This window comes from Ascaphus truei, chromosome 1, assembly GCF_040206685.1.
Source record: "Ascaphus truei isolate aAscTru1 chromosome 1, aAscTru1.hap1, whole genome shotgun sequence".
NCBI classification, from domain to species: Eukaryota; Metazoa; Chordata; class Amphibia; order Anura; family Ascaphidae; genus Ascaphus; species Ascaphus truei.
The window spans coordinates 261,757,583-261,784,362 of record NC_134483.1 but is presented as its reverse complement, the minus strand read 5'-3'; the positions used below and the strand labels follow the sequence as shown (position 1 = coordinate 261,784,362).

Sequence of the window (26,780 nt, the reverse complement as noted above, 5' to 3'; positions counted from 1 at the left end):
CCGCCGGCATCAATTTTTATCGGACGTGCTAATTATTTTCAGGCTGGCGCGAAAGCTCGGAGCTTAGTGCATTGCCCCCATTGTGGATAGAAATTAGCAGTGGAGGTAAAAGTATAAAGAAAATGTGTGTGGGAATATGCTATAAACCACCAAATATCTGTGAGATTGAGGAAGCTAAAATACTTTTGCAAATGGAGAAGGCATCAAAACTGGGTCATGTTTGCATAATGGGGGATTTTAATTATCCAGACATAGACTGGGGCAATGAGATTAGCATTACAACAAAAGGGAACAGGTTTTTGGGTGTGCTTAAAGATAATTATATGGCCCAAATTATTGAGGAACCAACCAGGAGAGGGGCAGTACTGGATTTGGTCATATCAAACAATGTAGAAGTAATAACAAATATTCAAGTCCTGGAACATTTGGGTAACAGTGATCATAACATGGTCTCATTTGAAATAAATTATCAAAAAACAGATTACTTGGGTTCAACAAAGACCTTCAATTTTGGAAAGGCAGATTTTAATAAACTGAGGTCTAATCTAGTAGTAATACAATGGGATGATGTTTTTTCAGGGAAAAATGTAGAAGATAAATGGGCAGTCTTTAAAACATTGTTAGAAAGCACACTTATCAGTGTATACCCATGGGTAATAAGTATAAAAGAAATAAGTCAAAACCAATGTGGCTAAATAACCAGGTAGAGGAGGAAATGGACAAGAAGAGGAAGGCGTTTAGATTCTTTAAGTCAGAAGGGACAGAGACATCGTATCAGAATTATAAGGAATGTAACAAAAATTGTAAAAGGGCAATCAAATTAGCAAAAATGGATAATGAAAAAAGGATTGCAATAGAAAGTAAGGTCAACCCTAAAAAATTCTTTAAGTACCTTAATAACAAAAAAAATGAGAAAAGAAAATATAGAACCCTTTCAGTGTGAAATGGGTAGGCAGATTATTGGAAATAAGGAAAAAGCTGAGGTATTAAACAAATTCTTTGCCTCTGTGTTTACCAGGGAAGAATCAAGTTCAATAGTAGTGCCGCAGGAGGAAGCCACAACCTCCATGTTAATGAACAATTGGTTAACTGAGAAAAAAGTTCATAAGCGACTTGAAAAAATTAAAGTTAATAATGCACCTGGCCCCGATGGCTTACATCCAAGAGTTCTCAAGGAGTTAAGCTTAGTAATAGCAAAACCATTATATTTAATATTCAAGGACTCCATTTCCACAGGCTCAGTACCACAAGATTGGCGTAAAGCAGATGTGGTGCCTATATTTAAAAAAGGAGCTAGATCACAACCTGGAAATTACAGACCTGTAAGCCTGACTTCAATAGTAGGGCAACTACTTGAAGGTTTAATACGGGATAATATTCAGGAATACCTAATGGAAAATAAAATTATTAGTATTAGTCAGCATGTATTTATGAAGGATCGATCTTGCCAAACTAACCTTATTTGTTTCTTTGAGGAGGTAAGTAGGAATCTAGACCAGGGTAATGCAGTTGATGTGGTCTACTTAGATTTTGCAAAGGCTTTTGATCCGGTTTCACACAAGAGGTTGGTGTACAAAATAAAGAAAGTTGGACTCAGTAATAATATATGCACCAGGATTGAAAACTGGTTAAAGGACAGACAACAGATGGTTGTCATAAATGGAACTTTTTCAGGTTGGGCTAAAGTCGTGAGTGGAGTACCTCAGGGATCGGTACTGGGACATCTGCTTTTTAACTTGTTTATTAATGACCTTGAGGTTTGGATCGAGAGCAAGTCTCCATCTTTGCTGATGATACTAAATTGTGTAAGGTAATAGAATCAGAGCAGGATGTAATTTCTCTTCAGAAGGACTTGGAGAGACTGGAAACGTGGGCAGGTAAATGGAAGATGAGGTTTAATACAGATAAATGTAAGGTTATGCATTTGGGATACAAGAATGAAAAGGCGACTTACAAATTAAATGGAGATCTATTGGGGAATCCTTGATGGAGAAGGATTTAGGAGTGCTTGTAGACAGCAAGCTTAGCAATAGTGCCCAATGTCATGCAGTAACTGCAAAGGCAAACAAGATCTTATCTTGCATCAAACGGGCAATGGATGGAAGGGAAGTAAACATAATTACTGCACCGACACACTTTATTCGAGCAAATACCCAGTATGTACCTGGCAGATTCCTGGAATGCGCCGCTCCTCACCTCTGACAAGCCCCGTTGTGTTTGCCTTCCCAGCCTGGGTTCATGCCTGGCTGACGGGCGGCTGATCTGTTAAATGATAATGATTAGGATTTAATAGGCTGCAATGCTTCGCGTGTCTACCAGATGGCATAAATTCATGAATTGTAATGCAGTATATATATATATACGAATTCGTGGGACTAGCCGAGCTCGAATAAAGTGTGTCGCCAGTGTATGCTCCTTTACAAAGCATTAGTTAGACCACACCTTGAATATGGAATACAATTTTGGGCACCAATCATAAGAAAAGACATTATGGAACTAGATAGAGTGCAGAGAAGAGCCACCAAATTAATAAAGGGGATGGACATTCTAACTTATGAGGAGAGGCTAGCTAAATTAGATTTATTTACATTAGAAAAGAGGCGTCTAAGAGGGGATATGATAACTATATACAAATATATTCAGGGACAATACAAGGAGCTTTCAAAATAACTATTCATCCCACGGGCAGTACAAAGGACTCGGGGCCATCCCTTAAGGTTGGAGGAAAGGAAATTTCACCAGCAACAAAGGAAAGGGTTCTTTACAGTAGGGGCAGTTAAAATTCATTAACCATGGAGACTGTGATGGCAGATACAATAGATTTGTTCAAAAAAAGGTTGGACATCTTTTTAGATGGGAAAGGTATACAGGGATATACCAAATAAGTATACATGGGAAGGATGTTGATCCAGGGATTAATCCGATTGCCAATTCTGCTACCGGGTCCCCTCCTTTCTCGGCGCTTGTGTGGGGAGCACAAGCGTTACACTGCCCCTGTATGTCGTATGCAGAAGCAGGAGGGTGGCATGGATGGGACATAGTTACATAGTTACTGTACATAGTAGATGAGGTTGAAAAAGACTTCCGTCCATCAAGTTCAACCTATGCTAAATTTAGACAACAGATACTTTATCCTATATCTATACTTATTGATTCAGAGGAAGGCAAAAAAAAAACCCCATTAAGGGGAAAAATTAATTCCTTCCTGACTCCAAGGAGACACGAATGGGAGTGAGTTGCCGTGCAGCTGGGGATCGGCACACGTAGTCACGTGAGCGTGCCGCGCGCATGAGAATGTGCGATGCGTCCGGAGGTGCAGAGCCAAGCTCAGAGACACGACTATCCCTGCTGCATGTGCGCGTATGCCCCGGCAGCAGAGCGGGACGCACGTGCTTTCAGGCACCAACGCAGAGAAAAGCCAACGCTACATCACAGGAGTCTTGAACGGGAACCAGGACTAGGAACAGGAACATGGAACTAGGAACATGGAACTGGAACATGAACATGGAACAAGCCGGCGAGGAAAGAGTCCAGAGCACAAGGTCACATCCACAAGGGAAAAGCTTCTTGAGGACGTCCAGCTTCTTAAAGGCATAGTGTCAGAAACAGCAAGGTGCAGCGAAACTAAATATAACATAAGGGTTCTTAGTCTAATCCATTGGCCAAGGAATTATAAGTCTGCTACCACGTCAAGGTGAACCTTACTAAGCAGGTACCTACACTACCCGACGGTAAACTAACCCCAGTAGTATACGAGTGACTGTCCCAGTTTTCCGGAATCCAAAGGAGATGAATAAAGGTCCCAAGGAGGTCATGGCAGGAACAGCATGCGATGATAGTACTAGCAGGCCCCAGTGCAGGCAGCAAATGACTAATAGCAAAGAGAAAGTCAAAGAGAGGCTTACTTCCTGTAAGGAGGAAGAGGGCAGGATTTGCCAGGAAGCAAGATGGCGTCATAAGCTTCAGAATCCTTAAAGACAAAGGATCTTGACTCGCAGCTAGAGGGCAGTGATCAGAAGAAAACAGGTAAAGAAGGAACACGCCACAGGGGGCGGGTTCCACGCATCGTTACAGGCAGTTACTCCAAACAAACAATATATCCCCGCTATGTCAGTCTCTATCTTCTCCATGTGCTTATCCATCATCTCCATCTGCAGATCCATATTTAACATGGTCTCTAAAAGAAGATCTATCTTTACCAGCATAGAGTTCTCAGGGATATCGACAATGAACCCATTCAGCATGCGGGCTAACGAGCTGGATCTTCTGCTAGGAGTGCTGTGGACATCTGAGTGGATGAGTGCTGGAGCAGATGAGATAGGAGTTCCCTGGAGAGAAGCAGCAGCGTGGGGTGCAGGAGATTGTGCCCTGTGGGTTCCGGGAGAGAAGCAGCAGCGTGGGGTGCAGGAGAAGGTGTCCTGGGGGTTCCCTGGAGACAAGCGTCAGCATGGGGTGCAGGAGAAAGTGTCTTGGGGGTTCCCGGGAGAGCAGCATTGTCGTGGGTGGGTGGCTTCCATTTGTTTTGCGTTAATGCTACATCAGCGAATTTCTTCTTGACATACTGTAATAAGGCCCAGGCCTCTTAGCCTTAGCTTTTGGAGTCGTCAGAAGGTTTTCTTTATTAGCCTTGGCCTTTCGCTTTGGCTGTGGCTTTGAAAAGGCTCCCGCCTATAGCTTTTTCGTAACGGCAGGCAAGAGAGTGGGTTCCTGCGTCCATAGAATCGGGGTTGATCCACGGATGCAGATGGAATAAAGCACAATGCAGTAACTGGACAAGAGCAAGTTCAGATACAGATCAGAGTGTGGTGTGCTATGCAATTTGAGTCACCTTTTATACACTGTGTCCCTATTGTGATTTAGGTATAAAAAGGGGGCGTACTCTAATGTGCACTACAAATTGTTTTCGCATGCATGGCCACGAGGAGGTGCAGGTGTTAAAAGTGGGCGTACTGTAATGAGACCCATTAAAGTATAAATACACCATCCATTTTGTTGATTCACTGCACATTGAATACACATCGACTCAACATAGAATATACATTCTTCTGCTTGTATTTCTTTCTACAAGCAGCAATGCCTGTTAAAAAGATTTCTAAGGGTCTCAGCATGAAAATACAGGATATGTACAAGAGAGGACAATGAATTTCAGATATTCAACGCTGGTTAAGTACTTCTGGAATTTTTGTACCAGCAGCCACCGTGAGCTATCATGCCAACGGTAAGACCAAAAAAGTCAAGAGGACACCAACGGTAACTACCGCGTAAGTAAAGTATTTTCAATATGTTTTCTTTACCGTGCAGTACTGCAATAGCACTTTTATTGGTTAGATGGCTAATTGTTTTTAACAGAACCATTTTCCTAGCAATTATTAGATATACAGTATTGTACACATACACAGTATATACAGTATTTGTTTTATGTTGCACCTCCTTCCTCAATTATCATAATTACATTCTTACAGTACATTCTTATAATCAATTATATTTCAAAGTGAGTTGCACCTCTTTCCTTAATTATCACTCACTTCATTATTACTCATTATGACTCACGCACTCACAACACCCAATTGCAGTACACATTTTACTGTTTACTGTAAATAGTATGACACACACACATAAAGTACCAGTAATATTATATTTGTTATTGCTGTATATTTAAATAACTGTATTACTGTATACTATATATATATATACATATATATATATATATTTAGGCCAAGAAATAGAAAAATTGTTAGTACCCAGTTCATTAGTGAGGAAGGTCCTAGAGCTAGCACACTCTCATTTGTTGGGGGGTCATCTGGGCGTAGAGAAGACACAGCAAAGAATCCTAAAAAGGTTTTACTGGCCAGGGATATATAATGCAGTAAAGAGATTCTGTGCCTCTTGTCCCGAGTGTCAGTTGACAGACCCCCGACCACGTTTGAGGGCCCCATTGATCCCTATGCCTATTATTGAGGTCCCATTTGAGAGGATTGCCATGTATATAGTGTGTCCCTTGGAGAAATCTGCCAAGGGTCATCAGTACATTCTGGTGATCCTAGACTATGCCACTCGATATCCAGAGGCACTACCTATACGTACAGTAACACTTCCTCCAAAGCTATAGCTAAGGAATTGTTACAGGTGTTTTCCCGACTCGGGATACCGAAAGAAATTCTGACAGATCAGGGTACCCCGTTTACATCTAAACTTATGCGAGACTTATGTGTAGAGCTAAAAATACAGTCCCTAAGAACCTCTGTGTACCATCCACAAACGGACGGACTGGTAGAACGATTCAATAAGACGTTGAAGATGATGTTGAGTAAGGTAGTCGCTAGTGATGGGAAGAACTGGGACACCTTGTTGCCTTATCTCTTGTTTGCTATCCGAGAGGTACCACAGGCCTCTACGGGGTTTTCCCTATTTGAACTCCTGTATGGGAGACGCCCAAGAGGGATTCTGGATAGCCTCAAAGAAGAGTGGGAGCAATAAGCTGTGCCAGGGAAAAATGTCGTCCAATTTGTGGAAGATTTGAAAGACCGTATTGCGTATATTACCCCCATAGTCAGACAGCATCTAGAAGAGGCACAGAGGGCCCAACGGAACCTTTACAACAGACAGGCTACGGTTCGCAACTTCCGACCAGGGGACCAAGTAATGGTCCTTGTTCCCACGGCCGAAAGCAAGCTATTATCACATTGGCAGGGGCCATATGAGGTTCTAGAACAGGTCGGCCCGGTGAATTATAAAATTCGACAGCCAGACCGGAGGAAGGTAGAGCAAATCTATCACATAAATCTATTAAAATCCTGGAAGGATAGAGAGGTATGCCTGTCGGAAGTATCTAACAAATCCAGGAAAGGGGAGGAACCACTTGTTCAAATATCGGCAGAACTTACGCCTGAACAACACAGAGAAGCTGTAGATTTGGTGAAAAGGAACAGAGATGTCTTTTCCAGCGTACCAGGGAAAACTAGGATGATTTCTCATGATATCATCACCAAGCCAGGGGTAGTCATTAAGATAAGACCTTATAGAATCCCAGAAGCTAGAAGAGGGGCTATTCAGTCGGAGGTAAAGAAAATGCTAGATCTAAGCATAATTGAGGAGTCCCATAGTCAATGGTCCAGCCCTATTGTCTTGGTACCTAAGCCAGATGGGACAATACGGTTCTGTAACGACTTTAGAAAGGTAAATGAAGTCTCGAAGTTTGATGCCTATCCTATGCCACGGGTAGACGAGTTAATTGAGAAGTTGGCGAGTGCTCGTTTTCTAACCACTTTAGATCTTACAAAGGGTTATTGGCAAATCCCCTTAACAAGGTCAGCAAAAGAGAAAACGGCCTTCTCCACACCTGATGGTCTATTTCAGTATACTGTTTTACCCTTTGGTCTTCATGGGGCACCAGCAACCTTCCAAATGTTGATGAATAAATTGCTACACCCACACTCGAACTACGCCTCAGCGTACTTAGACGATGTGGTAATTCATTGTCCAGATTGGGACTCACATCTAGGAAAGGTTGAAGCAGTGTTAAGAACCTTTCGGGAGGCGGGTCTTACAGCCAATCCAGCTAAATGTTCAGTCGGCCTAGCAGAGGCAAAATATATTGGCTATGTTGTGGGAAGGGGACCGTAAAACCCCAGCTCAATAAAGTTGAAGCCATTGAGAGTTGGCCCCGTCCCCTAAAAAAGAAACAGGTTAGGACGTTTCTGGGCATTGTAGGTTACTACAGGCGATTTATACCCCATTTTGCAACCCGGGTAACACAGCTTTCAGATCTAGTAAAGGCAAAGGCACCTGATGTTGTAAAATGGAACAGTAATGCGGAGACCGCATTTGTAGACCTACGCACAACGCTCTGTAGTCACCCAGTCTTGGTAGCCCCGGACTTTAAAAAGGAGTTTTTTTTACAAACGGACGCCTCCGAAGTAGGTCTCGGAGCAGTACTGTCCCAGTTTGTAGGAGAAGAGGAACACCCGGTCCTCTATTTAAGTCGCAAATTGTGTCCCCGCGAACAAAGATATGCCACAGTAGAAAAAGAGTGTTTGGCTGTAAAGTGGGCAACAGACACATTGAAATATTACCTTTTAGGCAGGTCTTTTACACTCGTAACAGATCACGCACCACTACAGTAGATGCACAGAAATAAAGAAAAGAACTCGAGAGTTACCCGTTGGTTCCTGTCGTTGCAACCTTTTAACTTTACGATCCAACATCGGCCAGGCATACTGCACGGTAATGTTGATGCACTCTCTAGGGTGCACAGTCTCGGTGCACGGGCCGCTCCACTCGGTAACGTTACGCTGGGAAGGGGGATATGTGATAGGGTCATTGACTCCGTGTATGTGAATAGGAGATGGCAGTATGCATGCTATCCAGTAAACGAGGGGTTAACTCCGCTTGTCAAGCAGACCACAGGTGATTTGAATAAAGCTCCTTTACCTACTTTAAAAACAGGAAGAGGAAATGCCTCTGGGGCAGCAGTCTCTCTCTCTGAGGCATAGAAGGAAGACAGAGAAGTGTTAAGACAGACACAAGCTGCCCAAAGCGATCCTGTCCCAAGAGAGAAGAATAAAGCTCCCAGGTAAGGAGCCAACTGCGTTTGCTGTACTTTATTGGGCTGGAATAGGTTAGCTAGCCAGCCAGATAGTTAGACTGCACTTTTGTTTAGCTAGTACCCCGACCGGGGTTAGGTTTTGGTTTCATTTCAATTTTAAAGGGACAGTGTACCCATTGTTTAGTTACCGTTTTTTGGACAAACAAACCCAACAGCATTATTTCACCGGAAAAGACGTGTTATCTCCTCACTTACCACGGTCATCCTGCCACAATATATATATATATATATATATATATATATATATATATATATATATATATATATATATATAAATAAATATATATATATATATATATATATATATATATATATATAGAATCCAATGCACAGCCGGCACACCATATGCAAGTAAATATGTTTTGGTGCTTATCCCATAAAGCAATAACAGACCATACGATACCGGTTGAAACACGACATCAAGGGACAGCACGCAGGTAAGTAAATCAAAAATGTTCTATTTTTGATAGAAGACACAAAAACCGACGTTTCGGTCCCCCAGTGGGACCTTTCTCAAGGTGGTGCAATTGAATGCAGTGCACAATACATATATATATACCCCAAACCCCAGTGCAATTCAACAAAACCAATCACAGTTAATTAGCCTCACCTGCCTATGTGACATGCATCCACAGTATCAGCAGGTAAAGAGCGTCCATTTTGAATATATTAACTCTATATTTGTTTACCTGATATGTGTTTAGGCATGCGCAAAAAGGCTCAGGAATTGCATAATGTTACTGCTGAGAGACTACATAAGTCTGCCAGACCCAGCGATATCTTGGATAACCGGAGAGAGTGCGCATGGGCTAAACTGATCTGGAGCTGATACCTGGATAGATTAACTATTTCAGGGACGTGCAAAATACACATTGTAACTGCAAGTTAAGCGAAACATGTGAAACACCTGATGTGCTCACCATAAATGTGCAAAAAAATGTGAGGGATTAAAACATATATACACACGTGTGGATGACGTGGCTGACTGGAATCTAGGACAATATATAAATGCTGAAAGCACTCAGCCATATAACGTCTAATGCATAGTGTAAGAAATGATAATGCAATAATGACTCTATGCATCATGTCAGGAAGCGACACCTTAAAAAACCAACAAAAATACATAATGCAGACAATGTCAAATAGAGAAACTGGTAATAAATTAGAATACATGCTGTGTCACACTCTCAGCAAACATTGCTACAGGTGGCTCTTGACTAAAAGGGACCTGAGGTATCTGACACACTGTAATGCACCAGCATACATAAAAAGTGAAATCATGCATCAAAGCATAATAATTTGCACAAACAAAAAAGACAGTATATAAATGCTGAAAGCACTCAGCCATAGAACGCATAATGCGTATTGTAAGAAATGATAATGCATTGATGACTATTTATCTTTTCAGGGAGCGACACCTTAAATACCAACATAAACACATAATGCAGACACTGTCACATGGAGAAACTAGTGATAAATGCTGTGTGACTCGCTCTCAGCAAACATTGCCACAGGTGGATCTTGACTGCAAGGGACCTAAGGTGCCAGACATGATGGAGGAAATGTGGCTAACTGGCTGACACCCCAAGGCAGTATGCGCTGGTTTTGCTGTTAAAGATGAATCCTAGTATCAGCAGGCAGCTCAATGGGCCAGGTGCGGAGATTACAGGAAACAGCTTAATCTGAAGTCCTCATTTAGATCCCGTGGGCTCAATGTGCCCAAACTGTAGATGCACCTTGATAAAGAGCGTTGCACGAAACGCGTTGGTGGGGGCCCGTGGGCTCACTGTATGTTTATGGTTTGATCCATTAAACCTTTTTGGGACACACACTCTCTTGCAGATTGTTTTTTCCACCCTGTATTCAGTTGTGCTCCAACCTTCCTATATTGTTTGCAAACTGTAGATGAGTCTGGCTTCAAGCTGTAGTAGTGTCCTGTTGCGATTCCCACCTCTCCCCGAAGTCCGTGCCTGGGCAATTGGCATACAACGCAAGGTGGCGAGCCCATGCCTCTTCTCTTTGTAATGTCTTGCTACTGGTTGATGTGACAAATCCTCCTTGTTTTCAGTATCAGCCAGTGCCTTCCGTATGGCAGAACGATGTAGGGCTAATCTCTCTTTAAGCATCCTCATTGTCTTTCCCACGTAATAAAGGCCACATGGGCATTGTATAAAATATACAACGTATTTGGATTCACAATTCATTGTATCCTTGATCTTCTGGCGGATGCCAGTGTGAGGGTGTGGATAGGAATTCCCCAATATCAAGTACTGGCAGTTGATGCAACTATACACGCCTGCTGGTCTGGATAGCCACATTGGTTTTGCAGCATACTTGGCGGTAGGATCTGCTTTTGTAAGGTAGTCGCCCAGGTTTCGGCCCCTTTGATAGCAGAATCTGGGTGGTTTGATAAAGTTGTTGCCAATCACTTTGTCATTGGTCAAAATGTGGCTATGCTTACGTATGCACCTCTTGATGAAGCCAGATGCCGTACTGAAGGTGCTTCTAATGTTGAACCGGTTATCGTCAGTCTTTTGGTCTTTGGGTGTCAGCAACCTGCTTCTGTCCACACTTTTGGCCTGCTCCAAGGCAAGAGAGACATCATTATATGCATATCCCCGCATCAGGAACTTTTCTTTCATCTCTATTAGCGCCTCGTCCAGCTGTGATTGGTCACTTGTGATCCGTATTGCACGCAGAAATTGCGAATATGGCAAGCCTCTCTTCAATGCGCCTGGATGATGGCTGGTTGCTGATAAGAGAGTATTTTTATCTGTTGGTTTTTTATAAAGTTTAGTGGCTAGCGATCCATTGGATTTATAGACAATTGTGTCGAGAAAAGACACCTCTTCTTTGCTGAAATTAACAGTGAAGCGGATGGTAGAGGGTATTGTGTTAAGTTGATCTACAAACAATAATAGATCTCTTTCTGTGCCATCCCAGATAAAGAATAGGTCATCTATATAACGCAAATATTTGGTAATATTATTTTTGAATGTGTTATTATTCATGATATGCTTCTGCTCATATGTATCCATGAATAAATTAGCATACGATGGGGCCATGTTGGACCCCATCGCAGTGCCCATCAACTGTAAGTAGAATTTATTCTCGAATTTAAAATAGTTTTTATTGAGAATAATGTGCATTAATAGTAACAAGAAATCAGGAGGAGGGCCCTGATGATTGGTGAATTGCGCAAAATGACATCTGCTAGCCTCAATGCCTTCTTCATGTGTGATATTTGTGTATAGACTAGCTACGTCCATGGTCACCAGTATGGTATTGCTTGTAATACCTGATAAGGTACTGAGCTGATTAATAAAATCAGTGGTATCTTTCACAAAAGATTGCATCCTGGTGACCATGGGCTGTAGAAAATAGTCAACGTACTTTGAAATAGAATAATAAAATAGTTTGCTGAGAGTGTGACACAGCATGTATTCTAATTTATTACCAGTTTCTCTATTTGACATTGTCTGCATTATGTATTTTTGTTGTTTTTTTAAGGTGTCGCTTCCTGACATGATGCATAGAGTCATTATTGCATTATCATTTCTTACACTATGCATTAGGCGTTATATGGCTGAGTGCTTTCAGCATTTATATATTGTCCTAGATTCCAGTCAGCCACGTCATCCACACGTGTGTATATATGTTTTAATCCCTCACATTTTTTTGCACATTTATGGTGAGCACATCAGGTGTTTCACATGTTTCGCTTAACTTGCAGTTACAATGTGTATTTTGCACGTCCCTGAAATAGTTAATCTATCCAGGTATCAGCTCCAGATCAGTTTAGCCCATGCGCACTCTCTCCGGTTATCCAAGATATCGCTGGGTCTGGCAGACTTATGTAGTCTCTCAGCAGTAACATTATGCAATTCCTGAGCCTTTTTGCGCATGCCTAAACACATATCAGGTAAACAAATATAGAGTTAATATATTCAAAATGGATTCTCTTTACCTGCTGATACTGTGGATGCATGTCACATAGGCAGGTGAGGCTAATTAACTGTGATTGGTTTTGTTGAATTGCACTGGGGTTTGGGGTATATACATGTATTGTGCACTGCATTCAATTGCACCACCTTGAGAAAGGTCCCACTGGGGGACAGAAACGTCGGTTTTTGTGTCTTCTATCAAATATAGAACATTTTTGATTTACTTACCTGCGTGCTGTCCCTTGATGTCGTGTTGCAACCGGTATCGTATGGTCTATATATATATATATATATATACAGTATATAAAAAGACACTGAAAAAACTGATTACAAAGGAATCACAACTAAACAGCGACATCTACTTCCTATCAGAATGCAAGAGAAGGAACTGGATACCAAATTGGCTGAAGATCAAAAACCCACTTGCAACAACACACAATTCCCATTTCGCTGAAGAACAATGCAAACGTCTCAGTGAGAAACTGAGAAACAAACTGATCCATCAACTATATGGAAAAAAACAGGAATTAGAACGGCAAAAATGCACAATACTCCAAACCCTGCAATTGCAAAGCAGTGCAAATACGATCAAACTGAAAAAAGATATGCAAGCTCTGCACAAGAGACTGCAGCGGAACTTAATCAAGAAGAAACAGAAGAAACTACAACGCCTCTCTCACTATGACGGCAGACCATGGACACAACATAAGGGATTTCAAACCAGCAAAAATCAGGACAACTACGTAGAACTAGAAACCAGAACTGACTCTTCAAGACAGTTACACAACCTCAACCCAGAAGAGCCCACAGCCTGCCATGGAGTTATAAACCTGTCTGATTATAAACTCTCAAAACCTGAGGCCTCAGTTCTCTCCAAGGGACTAACATTCTGTCCCACCACCAAACTGGATCAAATCCAATTATTCTCAGACCTAGAAGAATTCTTCAGGAGACTACGACTGAAAGAATACTTCCACAAAAAAGAGAGCACCCCCATAATGACAGAGAACAACAACAAGAAGAAGAACACGTACTTCCTACCACCAACAGGACGCAACATCATACTTGACAGCTACATACAGAGCTTAAGATCACAAGTTTCCTTACTAGCATCAACACAGCAGAAAAAAACTATGTACAACCTATCCCCCATGGAGAGATCTGCAATCAAGGAACTGCGAAACAACCACAACATCACCATCAAACCAGCAGATAAAGGAGGCGCAGTGGTGCTTATGAACACAAATAAATACATAGAAGAAGGCAATAGACAACTCACAGACAACACCTACTACAAGAAACTCACGCATGATCCAACCCAGGAATATACAAAGCAACTCATGAATCTCATTCAAACATTCCCTAACCACCTGCAACCACAATTGAAGCAACTAATACCTGACAACCCAGGAGTTGGGATCTTCTACATGCTTCCTAAAATCCACAAACCAGGAAACCCCGGCAGACCAATTATAACAGGTATGGATACACTCACGGAACAAATATCAGGCTTAGTGGAGAATATCCTCAAACCTTTAGTCAGAAGCACCAACAGCTTCATACAAGATACCACAGATTTTCTCAATAATCTTAACAACATCAACCAACTACCATCCAACACACTGCTAGTTACCATGGATGTAGAATCCCTTTACAGCAACATCCCCCACAAGGATGGTATTGAGGCATGCCTGCATTTCCTTACAACATCTCCCCTGGATCAGAAATACAGCGCGGATGTAATTACCAAACTGATAGAATACATCCTCACACACAACTACTTCAGCTTCAACAAGGAAATGTACCTACAACTAATGGGGACTGCAATGGGTACCAAGATGGCACCGCAATATGCCAATCTTTTCATGGCAAATCTTGAACAAAGATTCCTAACTACATGCCTCCACAAACCCTACAAATACTACAGATACATTGATGACCTGTTTATAATATGGACAGAGGGTGAAGAAAACCTAAAACAATTCCATGAGTCCCTAAACTCATTCCATCCATCAATAAAACTCAAAATGGATTATTCTGCAAACCTAATAAACTTTCTAGACACGACAGTAACACTGAAAGATGGGAAACTACACACATCTGTATACAAGAAACCAACTGACAGATGCAGTTACCTCCACAACTCCAGCTTCCATCCCACTCACACCAAACAAGGTATCATACACAGCCAGGCTATAAGATACCACCGCATATGCTCTGACACTGAAGACAGAAACAGGCATCTCACAACCCTGACCGAATCGTTCAGACAGAAGGGATACAAACCAAAGACTATTGCCAAAACTATTACATCTGCACTAAAAGCCCCACGAGAACACCTGCTACAATACAGACAGAAAGAACCTACCACACGCATACCACTAGTGACCACATACAACCCTACCCTAGAGGGAATACGAAAAATAATCAAAGATCTGCAACCCATGCTGACAGAGGATGCGACATTAAAAGAAATCTTTCCCAAACCTCCCATTCTTGCATTCCGGCAACCACCAAACCTCAAACAAAAATTAGTCAGCAGAAAACTTCACAACGATTTTAAAGACATGAATAACAGCACAACCGTGCAGCAACACACGCTGCAAACTCTGCAAACATATTTGCCAGGATCCCACAGCCAGTCACAACCATAGAACATTCAATGTTAAAGGATCATACAGCTGCACATCCACGAATATAGTGTATATGATTCAATGCAACAAATGTGACCAAGGTTGCTACATTGGGGAAACCAGCCAAAAATTACAAGGAAGAATGAATATGTACAGACACTCTATACTCCATCACGAAGAAGGAAGATACTGCTCACCTGTGGGACATCACTTCTCACAACCAGATCATTCCATAAATGATTTAAAATCAAAATCCTCAATGGAATGTTTAAAAGCACCCAAGAACGGAAAACATTTGAGCTCAGAATGATAAGACTCTTTGACACCAAAACCAAAGGACTTAATGTGGACATGGGTTTTCTCACACCCTACCAAAATTGTCTGTAATTATCCTGCTTGCCTCTATTCTTATCCACACTTTCTCTCCCCCCCCCCAGCATCCCTTCCCCTCCCCACCTTTCTTTGACACTGTCCCCTGGCTTCAAACACTTAACACCCGACCTTATCTACAGTAAATATCTGTTTTTTTGTTTTTTTCTCTCTACACTGTTTTAGCATTGATTCCTGTGTAAATCAGTATTGCTGACCTGAAGAAGAGAGGAGAACTCTCGAAAGCTTGTCCTATGACATAAATTGTTAGTCCAATAAAAAAGGTATCACCTAATACTGAAGAACTCATTTATTCTGCACTATATATATATATATATATATATATATATATATATATAAAATTTATATCGCTGTATATTTATATAACTATATTACTGTATATATATATATATATATATATATATATATATATATCAAAACAAAACAGAAATAGTAAAGGAGCGCCTAATGCAACAACCTACCTAACTATGAATAAGTAGCCAACTGCGTTGATACAACCTATGGGGTGGCTAAGGTGAAATAATATTTAAAAAACCCTATGTAATTCTAAGATAAAATGTGTAATAACTTTAATACAAAGTGTACATAAAAAAATTGTTAAAAAAATGCTTCTGGAAAAAAATGTGTGTTGTAATACAAAAAATATCTTGAATGAAATAAAAAATATAAAAAAATATAAAAAATATGTAAAATGAAAATAAAAACTTTTTTCCAAAAAACTTTTAAAACCTTAAAAGTCACAGAGTCCTGTTCCAAATGAATGCATCCAGGTATAGGCAGCCCGTTTATAAGGGATCACAACTCCCTAGGAATACCTATGAAAGAAAAAAGAAAAGAAAACAAACGCACACCTAGTGCATTAAAGTTTACCAATAATTTTATGGAACATTTAAAACCAGACAAATGCCCACTCACAAGTAATTTTAAAGGGACAGTGTACCCATTGTTTAGTTACCGTTTTTTGGACAAACAAACCCAACAGCATTATTTCACCGGAAAAGACGTGTTGTCTCCTCACTTACCACGGTCATCCTGCCACTATATATATATATATCTCGAAAGCTTGTCCTATGACATAAATTGTTAGTCCAATAAAAAAGGTATCACCTAATACTGAAGAACTCATTTATTCTGCACTATATATATATATATATATATAAATATATATATATATATATATATAATTTATATCGCTGTATATTTATATAACTATATTACTGTATATATATATATATATATATATATCAAAACAAAACAGAAATAGTAAAGGAGCGCCTAATGCAACAACCTGCCTAACTATGAATAAGTAGCCAACTGCGTTGATACAACCTATGGGGTGGCTAAGGTGAAATAATATTTAAAAAACCCTATGTAATTCTAAGATAAAGGGGCCTATGCAGAGAGGATCGTGAATAAAAATCTCCATTGCTATAAAAGTTGCAATGTCTGGCGTGTTTATTTCTCCATATGCAGGAAGCCAAAAGCGGCAAGATTAGCTCAATGTTTAATTATGGCGAGAATACGTCAGTGCTAATCTCGGCAGCAGCAACGGAGCTACTAGCATACGGCGAAAATTTGCCTGTCTGCATTGGTATGCTGCACGCGCGAGTCTCGCGAGACTTCATTGCAATTTGGCGCTCAAATTCAAAAGGACACTTCAGTGTCCTGTCAGAGCGTTTCACACACTCGTTCCTTACATAGCCATAGCACATAAACGGCTGTTGTGTGGGGCTAACAGTTATTGTGCAATATTAATGCTGACCATTGTGTACTAATATATTCAGTGTGCTACAATAACTGTTGCCATTGCACGAAGTTACATACATTCAGCAAGGTTCAGTAAAACAACTTCTGTAGCGATTTTACGTAATTTTCCAACATATCAGTATGTCTGGGGTGCAAAGAGGTACTATTAGGAAAGGGGGTGCATCTGCAGGGAGACATGTAGCTTCTACATCTGCACCACACACCCATGTTCGTGTGCTTGGAAGTGCCTCTGCGTTGGGGAGTCGTGGTGCTGTACTTAGTGGGGTGACAGGAGTTGTAAGTGCTAATGAAAGGGCTGGACCCAGTGCAAGAAGGACAGTTGGAGAAAGTGGTACTGCTACAGTGCCTGATGCAGTAATAGGTGTCTCGCTTGTGTGTGGTACTGTGAGTCATGGTGATGGTCATGGTGGTGTTGGGGTTAATGTTGGTGCCAGTGTGAGTAATAGTGGGAGTGCAATTGTATGCATGGTAGTGCGCGTGGTAGTGCGCAAGTACATTTGCGTGGTACAGTGGCTGGTACAGTGTCTGGTAGTGTGCGTGGTGATGTGCGTGGTGGTGTACGTCGTGCTGGTCGTGTCCGTGTGCGTGGTGGTGTTAGGGCTATCCGTGGTTTTCATGGAAGTCGTATTATGACTGTGGGTGGTGGTGGCAAGCAAAAACCTTCTGGCACTGTTCGTCGCCCGACAACTGTGCCTGCAGGCCCAATGTCAGGAGCTGATGGAAGTTTTAGTGCTGCTGCAACTGAAGCCTCAGATTATGTCGACGAGGACATGGTTTTCAGCTCCACCAATGTACAACACGCAGAGAATACACACATGGATGTTGCACATAGTCACACAGAAGCACGACATGATGGGAGAAAAAGAAATATAAAATTCAATGATGAAGAGAATCGGGTGCTAGTCACTGCCATAGTAGAAAACTATGACCGCCTGTTTGGCCATCTAGTTAGTAAGTAAAAAAGTACAACTCATTACACAGTGTACAAATTATGTACTCCAATGTGTTTGTCCCACACACATATGTGATGTCAAAGGCAGCCATGTAACTAAACTTCCTAACCGGTGCCTGTACATTCATGTTCTGAAAAAAACCTAACACATGTGTGCAACTTGTCAGTACATTAAACTGCAGATCACCTTAGTACCCCAAATATTGTGACCTAACATGGTTTGCAAATAAATAACTACCAATACCAATCTAATAAAAAATAGCTGTTGCACTGTCCTTAACTGTATGTTAGTATAAGATATGTGAACAAATTTTTACATAACTTGTTTGGTACTGTATATTTGCAGTGAGAACTCACTCTTCCGTAAAGAGAGAATTGTGGAAGAACATCCGAGAATCCGTGTCAGGTTGTGGGAATCAAGTGAGATCTCACGATAATTGTCGCAAACGTTTTGACGACATTAAACGGAAATTAAAGGTCAAATTGCAAGAAATTAATGCGCATGCCGCAGGAACAGGGGGAGGCCCCCCTGCTTTACATTTAAAACTAACGGCACTGGAGGAGCAGCTAAGTTCAAAGTTGCCTAGTATTCAAGTGGAAGGATTGGAAGGGGATTTTGATATAGGCGTGTACGACAAAGAAATGCAGGAAGGTGAAACATGTAAAATTATTTTATAATGTGTACAATACATTATAGTTAACAAATGCTATGCCATTGAACAAGTTATAAAAAGCATCACACAGAAACTGGCTATCATCTCTGTATGTAATGTCAACAGTGTTTTTTGACCTTTTTGTGGCAACATTATAATCATTAAATGCTACATAAAGATAAATGTTTACATACCTATGTTGCAGAGTATACGTAAAGAAAAACAAAACGGTTACAATACCTTAGTACTTTGTAACTTTATGGCATGTTACAGATCATCACTAGTGTGACTGGGGAAAAACAAAAAAAATTAACATCTGTTCTATACATAAGACCTACTTAACAAAATAACTGTACTGCAATAACAGTATAGCTTAAAATAGATTTCATAATGCATGTATAAATTGCATAATTCCCTGTATCTCCAGCAGATATGACTGACAATGAACAAGCAGGAACACCAGCAGACAGCATGCACACAGAATTGGTGTCCCCCGATAACTCGCTTGCAGATTTTGAAGGTGACTTATAATTTAACTATTTATTCTATAACCTGTTACAAACGGTTATATTAAATTATGGTCCTTGTATAGCAATGTCATATAACAATTATGTTATTAAAGGCCAACTTATTTCCTTCTAATATTAATCATATATAATGTAAAATGTAATTACTTATTTAAGGAGAGAAATAACGTTGGTAGACGTTTTTATAGCATGATAGGATGCTATGCTATCTTCATAAAGAATAAAACTATTTATTTAATGTTGCTATTGCTGGTATGGTGTGACCATACTATAGATGTGTACGCATTTGTTCTTACATTTATAAACATACTACAGTCTTATGAACTGTTCACTCTGTGTTAAAGTAATATGAAATATTCTGTTTCATACAGACGTACAAAGTGAAGGGAGCAGGACACTAAGAAATGTGTCTCAGGACTCATGTGATGGTCACATACAATTTGCAAGGCCTAGAACGGCAGAAAGTGTCCGGAGTGACAGTGACCACCAGCAGCAACTGAAGTCCTTGCAAGAAGCAGAGGAACGTTTGCTGAAAAGCAACGAAGAAAGACATAGGCAACTACTGTGTGTGCATGAAAAAATGGTGACAGAAATAAAAGGTGTACAAAAACTGATAAATAGTACAGTTGCAGAGCTACGCAAACATAACACATATATGGAGGCAATTGTACACTGCTTACTTAAACAAAATGACCTCCACAGTTCAACAGTTGTCACATCCTTTTTACCATCAACATATGTTGGTACTTTGGAGGCTCATGATGTGTTTCAACAGAACATTGAGCCACAAATAGAAACAGAAGCAGAAATTGCAGCACACCAGCCTGCAACATTTATTTCATCAGATAACATTGTTACAGCACCCCAAAATCAATCTGTCCCCTTAGCAGTGCACAGTGACGTAACTTTGTTACAAACCATAGGAAAGGAAACACCTTACACATCACCAATGTTAGAGAGCGCAACACCATCATCTTCAGTGTCATGCGTACATGAGCAATTATGTTCCAGCACACTGTTATGTACTGAAACTGAAGGAGAAAAAACAAAGAGCAGTGAGTGCATTGCCAGTGTGCCTGCAAAGCTAGGAAAAAAAAGTATCAGGAAAAAAAAAAATATCCTCTGTAAAGTTGCAGGACCATTAACACGGTCACAGAAAAAGCCATAATTGTTGTTATTTACTACTGTTGCAGGCCAAAAAAAGGAAAACATCAGTATGGTCTTTTGTGCTCATTTAAGCATGACAAAAGTTCATTTCACACACCATTGTAAATTTCTCCCACACACTCCGTTAAATATAGTTTTAGAACTTTTAAAGATTAGTACAAGTTTTCAAAACACTAACATACACTTTTTTTTTCTATGTCAGACACTTGTTAAAGGTTTATTCCCTTTCACAGCAATCACAAGCAACTTAATAGGTTTATGTAAAAAAACAACATTTTTTGCTATCTATGTGTGACAGACAATGGGTCCACATGTAAAGTCTGTATAGAAATTGACGGAAATTTATGTCATACTAATGTGTTGTGTTAAAACTCACAGATAGGGAAAATAAAATACTTTTGAAAACTATTTCTTGTGTATGATTTGTAAACGACTTTTCCATTTAACATCTGTGTAAGGGAGGTCTACATACATACAGTATGTCCTTTGTGTTACAGCCCTGAAGAGGATAAGGTACAGATAAACACATTTAATATTGGCTACATTAAACATCGCCTTACAGGTGAAATTAAATACTTTTACACAATGCTCTATTGCAAGGATGAGCACACACAGTAGAATTGTGAATCGGCCAGATTTAACGTACAAAGATATAATTATTGCCGCTATTTCTAATGAGATATCAAAGCAAGCAACAGTCCAACAAATTTATGACTTCACAGAGAAACAATACGCATATTTCAAAGTAATGGCAAATGCCAAGAATTGGAAAAATGGTATCAGGAAAAATCTATGCTTGCATGATTGTTTTATGAGAACAAGTGCTCGTGCAGGGAAAACTTATGGGGCTTGGAAATTAAGCCCATGTTCTCAGTTGGGGATTGCAAAAGGAAGGATTGTAAAGGCTTTCTATCCTGTGAAGATGGTCCAAGGTCTGAAGGCTGGCATTTTTCTACAAAGCTATGGAGAGCACTCTGCAGATGTGCCTACAAATGGATACCTGATGCAGCAACAGCATTCAACATTGGGGACTAATATTACCTGTTCTAATAATTTTAGGCCCTTGGAGAGCCAATCAACATCTGATTTAAAAGTATGCACCGGCCAGCTTCAACCTTCTGTTGGTGAGAGAACACATATGGCTCCAATTGAAGAGATACAAGAGAAAGTGTTGCTGCACAATCTGAACATGACTGCAATAAATTTCTTGCCATTACTAAGGTAATTGTTTTACTTTTCCTGCAAAGCTGCCACGTAACGGTTAACTTAAAGTACCTTTTAACAATTATATAGAGGGCGGAAACAAGTGTACAGATTGAGTATTTATTGTCGTGCGTTTTAAATCTCTGTCTGTCTATTCACAGACCGAGTGCACACATGGGAGCACAATAACTTCATAATTGTGGAGGAATGCGGAGACAGTGCTTGTTACCGAAATAATGATACAGAACTTCATCACCACTACCGACTAATGTGTAACGTTTTAGGATTTTATGTATGTTCCTACTTGCACAGAGCAGTATAATAAAATATTTCACACCAACGATTTCACTTTTCTTCCTGTATTAGTATTGTTAAAAAGGTCACTGTGGGAACATGAAGCATAACTTTACTAACTCCTGCTTCAGCTTAGACAACTGTTGCACTAGCTACACCTTCTAGCTACACCTTCTACCATATACTATGACATTACTTACGAACAACATAGGCTAACTGTTTGCCACATGTGATTACTGATGAGGATAATATACAATAAGGTCGTGAGATTGGACACACTTTCCGTAAAAAGTTGCTACGAATGTCAGATAACATAATTGACATCCCCACAATGGGGAAAAATTTTTGAATCATCAAGATATACATTTCCTACAGTTTTCACTGAATAATATTGTTAAGTACCTCAGCAGACAACGTGAAAACATGCTGATGTTATGGTTTTTATTACATAGACCTACATATATATATATATATATATATATATAAATACATATATATATATATATATATATATATATATATATATATATATATATATATATATATATATAGCTATATACATATATATACATATATATATATATTCACTTGTTATAAATTTTATCCTTACCTGTATACATATATTTAAATAAATATCAATCGCTACACAGATGCTGTCACATATACATGTGTGTAGCAACGTACATTGTGACTTACATAACGTTCTTTATGTTACATGAAGTAGAACATGCAGGACAACAAAGCGCTCAACATTTTTTCAACACATGTTATGCATTCAAAAGACATTTTAAAAGCTGTACGGTTTCTGCAGCATCTGAGGCAATGGGTCATGTACAATGTTACAAACATCAGGAAGGTAATCAACGAAATGATAAGGTCATTGTTAACATCAAAAGTCCCAGCATGCCGATACATTATTTTGCGTCCATGTTATGTACATAGTTTTTTTATTGGTACGCCTGCTTCAGCACAGTAACTTTTAACACACACAGGTTAACGCAACTTATGTTTTGTACTTATGTTTCTATAAATAACGCAGTTTGCGACGATCGTATACTTCTTTTCACAGTAATATTTACAATGTACCTGAGCATGGGTATTGCTGAAGTTAAGTACATTTCTTAGACGTCTGAGGACAAAGCTGTGAATCGGATATATGCTCAGTAATGGTGTGACGGTATCGCATGTTGTTGAACACTTCCGCATCACGTGATCGCATTCTTCAAATTCTGCATGAGAACCATTGAGCCCTTAAAGGGGCCATAATCTCCAAAATTTGCGCCTCCTCCGCACTGTAGCCTGTCAGTTTCTGTTATGCTAACCCCCCGCGCATTTATTATTCAAGTTAGAGTCATATGAAGAACAACAGACATTCCTTTTAGTAGTCCATGTATCCACAACTTTATAGCCGCCATACGTGTATTCTTTTTAACATTCAGCTATACGAAGTGCTGAATACAGTTGAACCACTGACATGTTCACCTTCTTGAGCCATTGCTTCCCCTACTATAGGCGCCTGTATGGCGCATCTTTTTGCCGTTTGAACAGCATCGTAAAAACTTACTATTACAGAGGTGGGCTCTTTAAAGATGGCGTCCAACGTTGCACAGTTCGGCAAAACCGTTCACTAACAAGGCTGAAAATGTGGGTCTCAGAGCAACACAACTACGCTGCTCTGCTCTGGGGACCACAAGGTTGATCACACGAACTGTAATTTACATAGTTATGCTCCTGCTTTCATGTTGCGCATATTCCGCACACGCAATAAATGTGTAACACAAGACTACAATGTAACTGTTCAACACTTCACAACAAGACAGATATGTTAACACAAACATACATCACTGTCTTGATGTTTTTATGTATGATTACTTTGGTGCTTCTTTAAGGTTTTGCAATGGTTACATAGTTAACCGTTACTTACAAAGCAAAGACTACTTTTTCATATCACATTTTTGCCACACAAACAAGGATGATGTTCTTATTTGCAATGTCCATTGATAGACAAAAAACATTTGTAATGCTGAACACTCATTAAACTACAAGTTACAAATGTCATGTCCCACTTCACCATTACTCACATATATATTACTGAAGGCTTATCTAACAAACATTTACAACCACCTGCACTCTGCCGACATACTGCCCCTGCCACATTAACACCCAACCACGGGAGTATAAACCTACCGTTACGTTAACACACAAACCAGGGCTACGTAGAGAGCCTTGATGAAACCCCCAAAGTACCTACAATAAAAATACATGTCATTCTGCGGTAACATAGCCTTTGCCATTGCCTTTCGTTTGCACAACACAAATATTATAACATATGCATAACTCTTTTTATTTTTACATAGACATATATATATATATATAGCTTTTAATGTGTATATCAATGATGTATTTCTTACTTAATACCAATATACATTATGCACTATTGTATTTTTCCCATTTTCTACATGCTCTTGTCACTGTTACATCCTTACTGTTAGCATGGTACTTACCTGCAGACAATGTAAGATGAAAATGTTTTAAAAACATATGTCTCCCATGGAAATAATCAGGAGCATACACAGTGGGCCACTGACAGTACTGTTAATATGGCAAACTTGTGTGTATTCTTTTTACATTACAACGTGTTAACATTGTTTTAAGTATGGGGATAATTTGTTGGCACGTTTTTACAACGACATTCCTATTTGTTTGACCTTCTTCGACGACCACATCTTTGTGTACATGTTCTGAAACATCATAACTAAGACATCTTTATTTATTGTCATGTACTCACATTTGCACTATGTTGATGCATTTATAACTGAGTAGCCAGTATGACACTTGTGACAGGGTTATATTTTTGCCTGTGGCACATCTTTAAATTTCAGACACATGTGAAGGCAATGCTGTTCACCAGGGCTTTTGTTATATTCTGAACGTGGTAACAAGAATATTTTACATATCTATGTTTTGTATTATTTTAAACAAATAGGGAGCTGACTTATGAACTTTCATTAATAGGTTTTGCTAGCGATCAGCTGATAAACTTGCAGACAGGGAGGGGGGTGTTCATTGATGCTATATATGTTTTAACCCTTTGTGAAGTTATTGGTTTTCTGCAATATGTTTTAATTATAGGGGACAGGGTTACAAAATAGTTAACGTGTTGTAAGATTCTCACCTGCTGTTTCGTGTCAGTTGTGTTACTGACAGCAATTTAAGGCATGTCACGCAACAGATACTGCCGATTTTTCATGGCGTTCTCATTTGCCGTGTTCAACGCCGACAGTCACTCCGAAATGCCGAATTTATGCAATTATCCCTTACTGCATATGGCGGTATTAAAAACATGGCGATCTTACTCTAAAACAGTGTTCTCGCCAACACTTTGGCGGATTTCAAGCTCTTTAAATTTCTATTATGGCGAATTCTTGTTTATTCGCCATACACACGCGGCTCTCTGCATACAGGAAGCAATTCTTGGCGAATACATGCACAACGCCATGTATTCGCAGCTCTCTGCATAGGCCCCATAATGTGTAATAACTTTAATACAAAGTGTACATAAAAAAATTGTTAAAAAAATGCTTCTGGAAAAAAATGTGTGTTGTAATACAAAAAATATCTTGAATGAAATAAAAAATATAAAAAAATATAAAAAATATGTAAAATGAAAATAAAAACTTTTTTCCAAAAAACTTTTAAAAACTTAAAAGTCACAGAGTCCTGTTCCAAATGAATGCATCCAGGTATAGGCAGCCCGTTTATAAGGGATCACAACTCCCTAGGAATACCTATGAAAGAAAAAAGGAAAGAAAACTAACGCACACCTAGTGCATTAAAGTTTACCAATAATTTTATGGAACATTTAAAACCAGACAAATGCCCACTCACAAGTAATTTTAAAGGGACAGTGTACCCATTGTTTAGTTACCGTTTTTTGGACAAACAAACCCAACAGCATTATTTCACCGGAAAAGACGTGTTGTCTCCTCACTTACCACGGTCATCCTGCCACTATATATATATATATATATATATATATATATATATATATATATATAAATAAATATATATATATATATATATATATATATATATATATAGAATCCAATGCACAGCCGGCACACCATATGCAAGTAAATAAGTTTTGGTGCTTATACCATAAATCAATAACAGACCATACGATACCGGTTGCAACACGACATCAAGGGACAGCACGCAGGTAAGTAAATCAAAAATGTTCTATATTTGATAGAAGACACAAAAACCGACGTTTCGGTCCCCCAGTGGGACCTTTCTCACTTACCACGGTCATCCTGCCACAATATATATATACAGTATAATTTATATCACTGTAAATTTATATTATATTTTTTTTGTTTTTCTGTATATATATATATATATATATATATATATATATATATATATATATATATATATATATATATATATATATTTAAAATCACTCTATATTTATATAACTATATTATATATCTATCTATTATAATTGTTATCACTGTATATTTATATAAATATATTACTATATATATCTATTATTATTTATATTGCTGTATATTTATATAACTATAGTATATTATATACTGTATATATATATATATATATATATATATATATATATATATATATA

General features: G+C 39.2%; 1 protein-coding gene across 1 annotated transcript; it reads left to right on the top strand.

Moving 5' to 3' along the window:
* Positions 1-19,176: 19,176 nt before the first annotated feature.
* LOC142470689 (uncharacterized) lies at positions 19,177-20,744 on the top strand. The gene is made up of 2 exons (XM_075577314.1): positions 19,177-19,464; positions 19,843-20,744. The coding sequence occupies exons 1-2, from the start codon at positions 19,377-19,379 to the stop codon at positions 20,637-20,639; spliced, it is 885 nt and encodes a 294-aa protein (XP_075433429.1). The 5' UTR covers positions 19,177-19,376; the 3' UTR covers positions 20,640-20,744.
* Positions 20,745-26,780: the final 6,036 nt, after the last annotated feature.

Excerpts from the sequence above, each read along its gene's own strand:
- LOC142470689 (XM_075577314.1), top strand. The coding sequence starts at position 19,377 with ATGACTGACAATGAACAAGCAGGAACACCAGCAGACAGCATGCACACA. Across the intron at positions 19,465-19,842 it reads CTCGCTTGCAGATTTTGAAG|ACGTACAAAGTGAAGGGAGC; the intron begins GTGACTTATAAT and ends TGTTTCATACAG.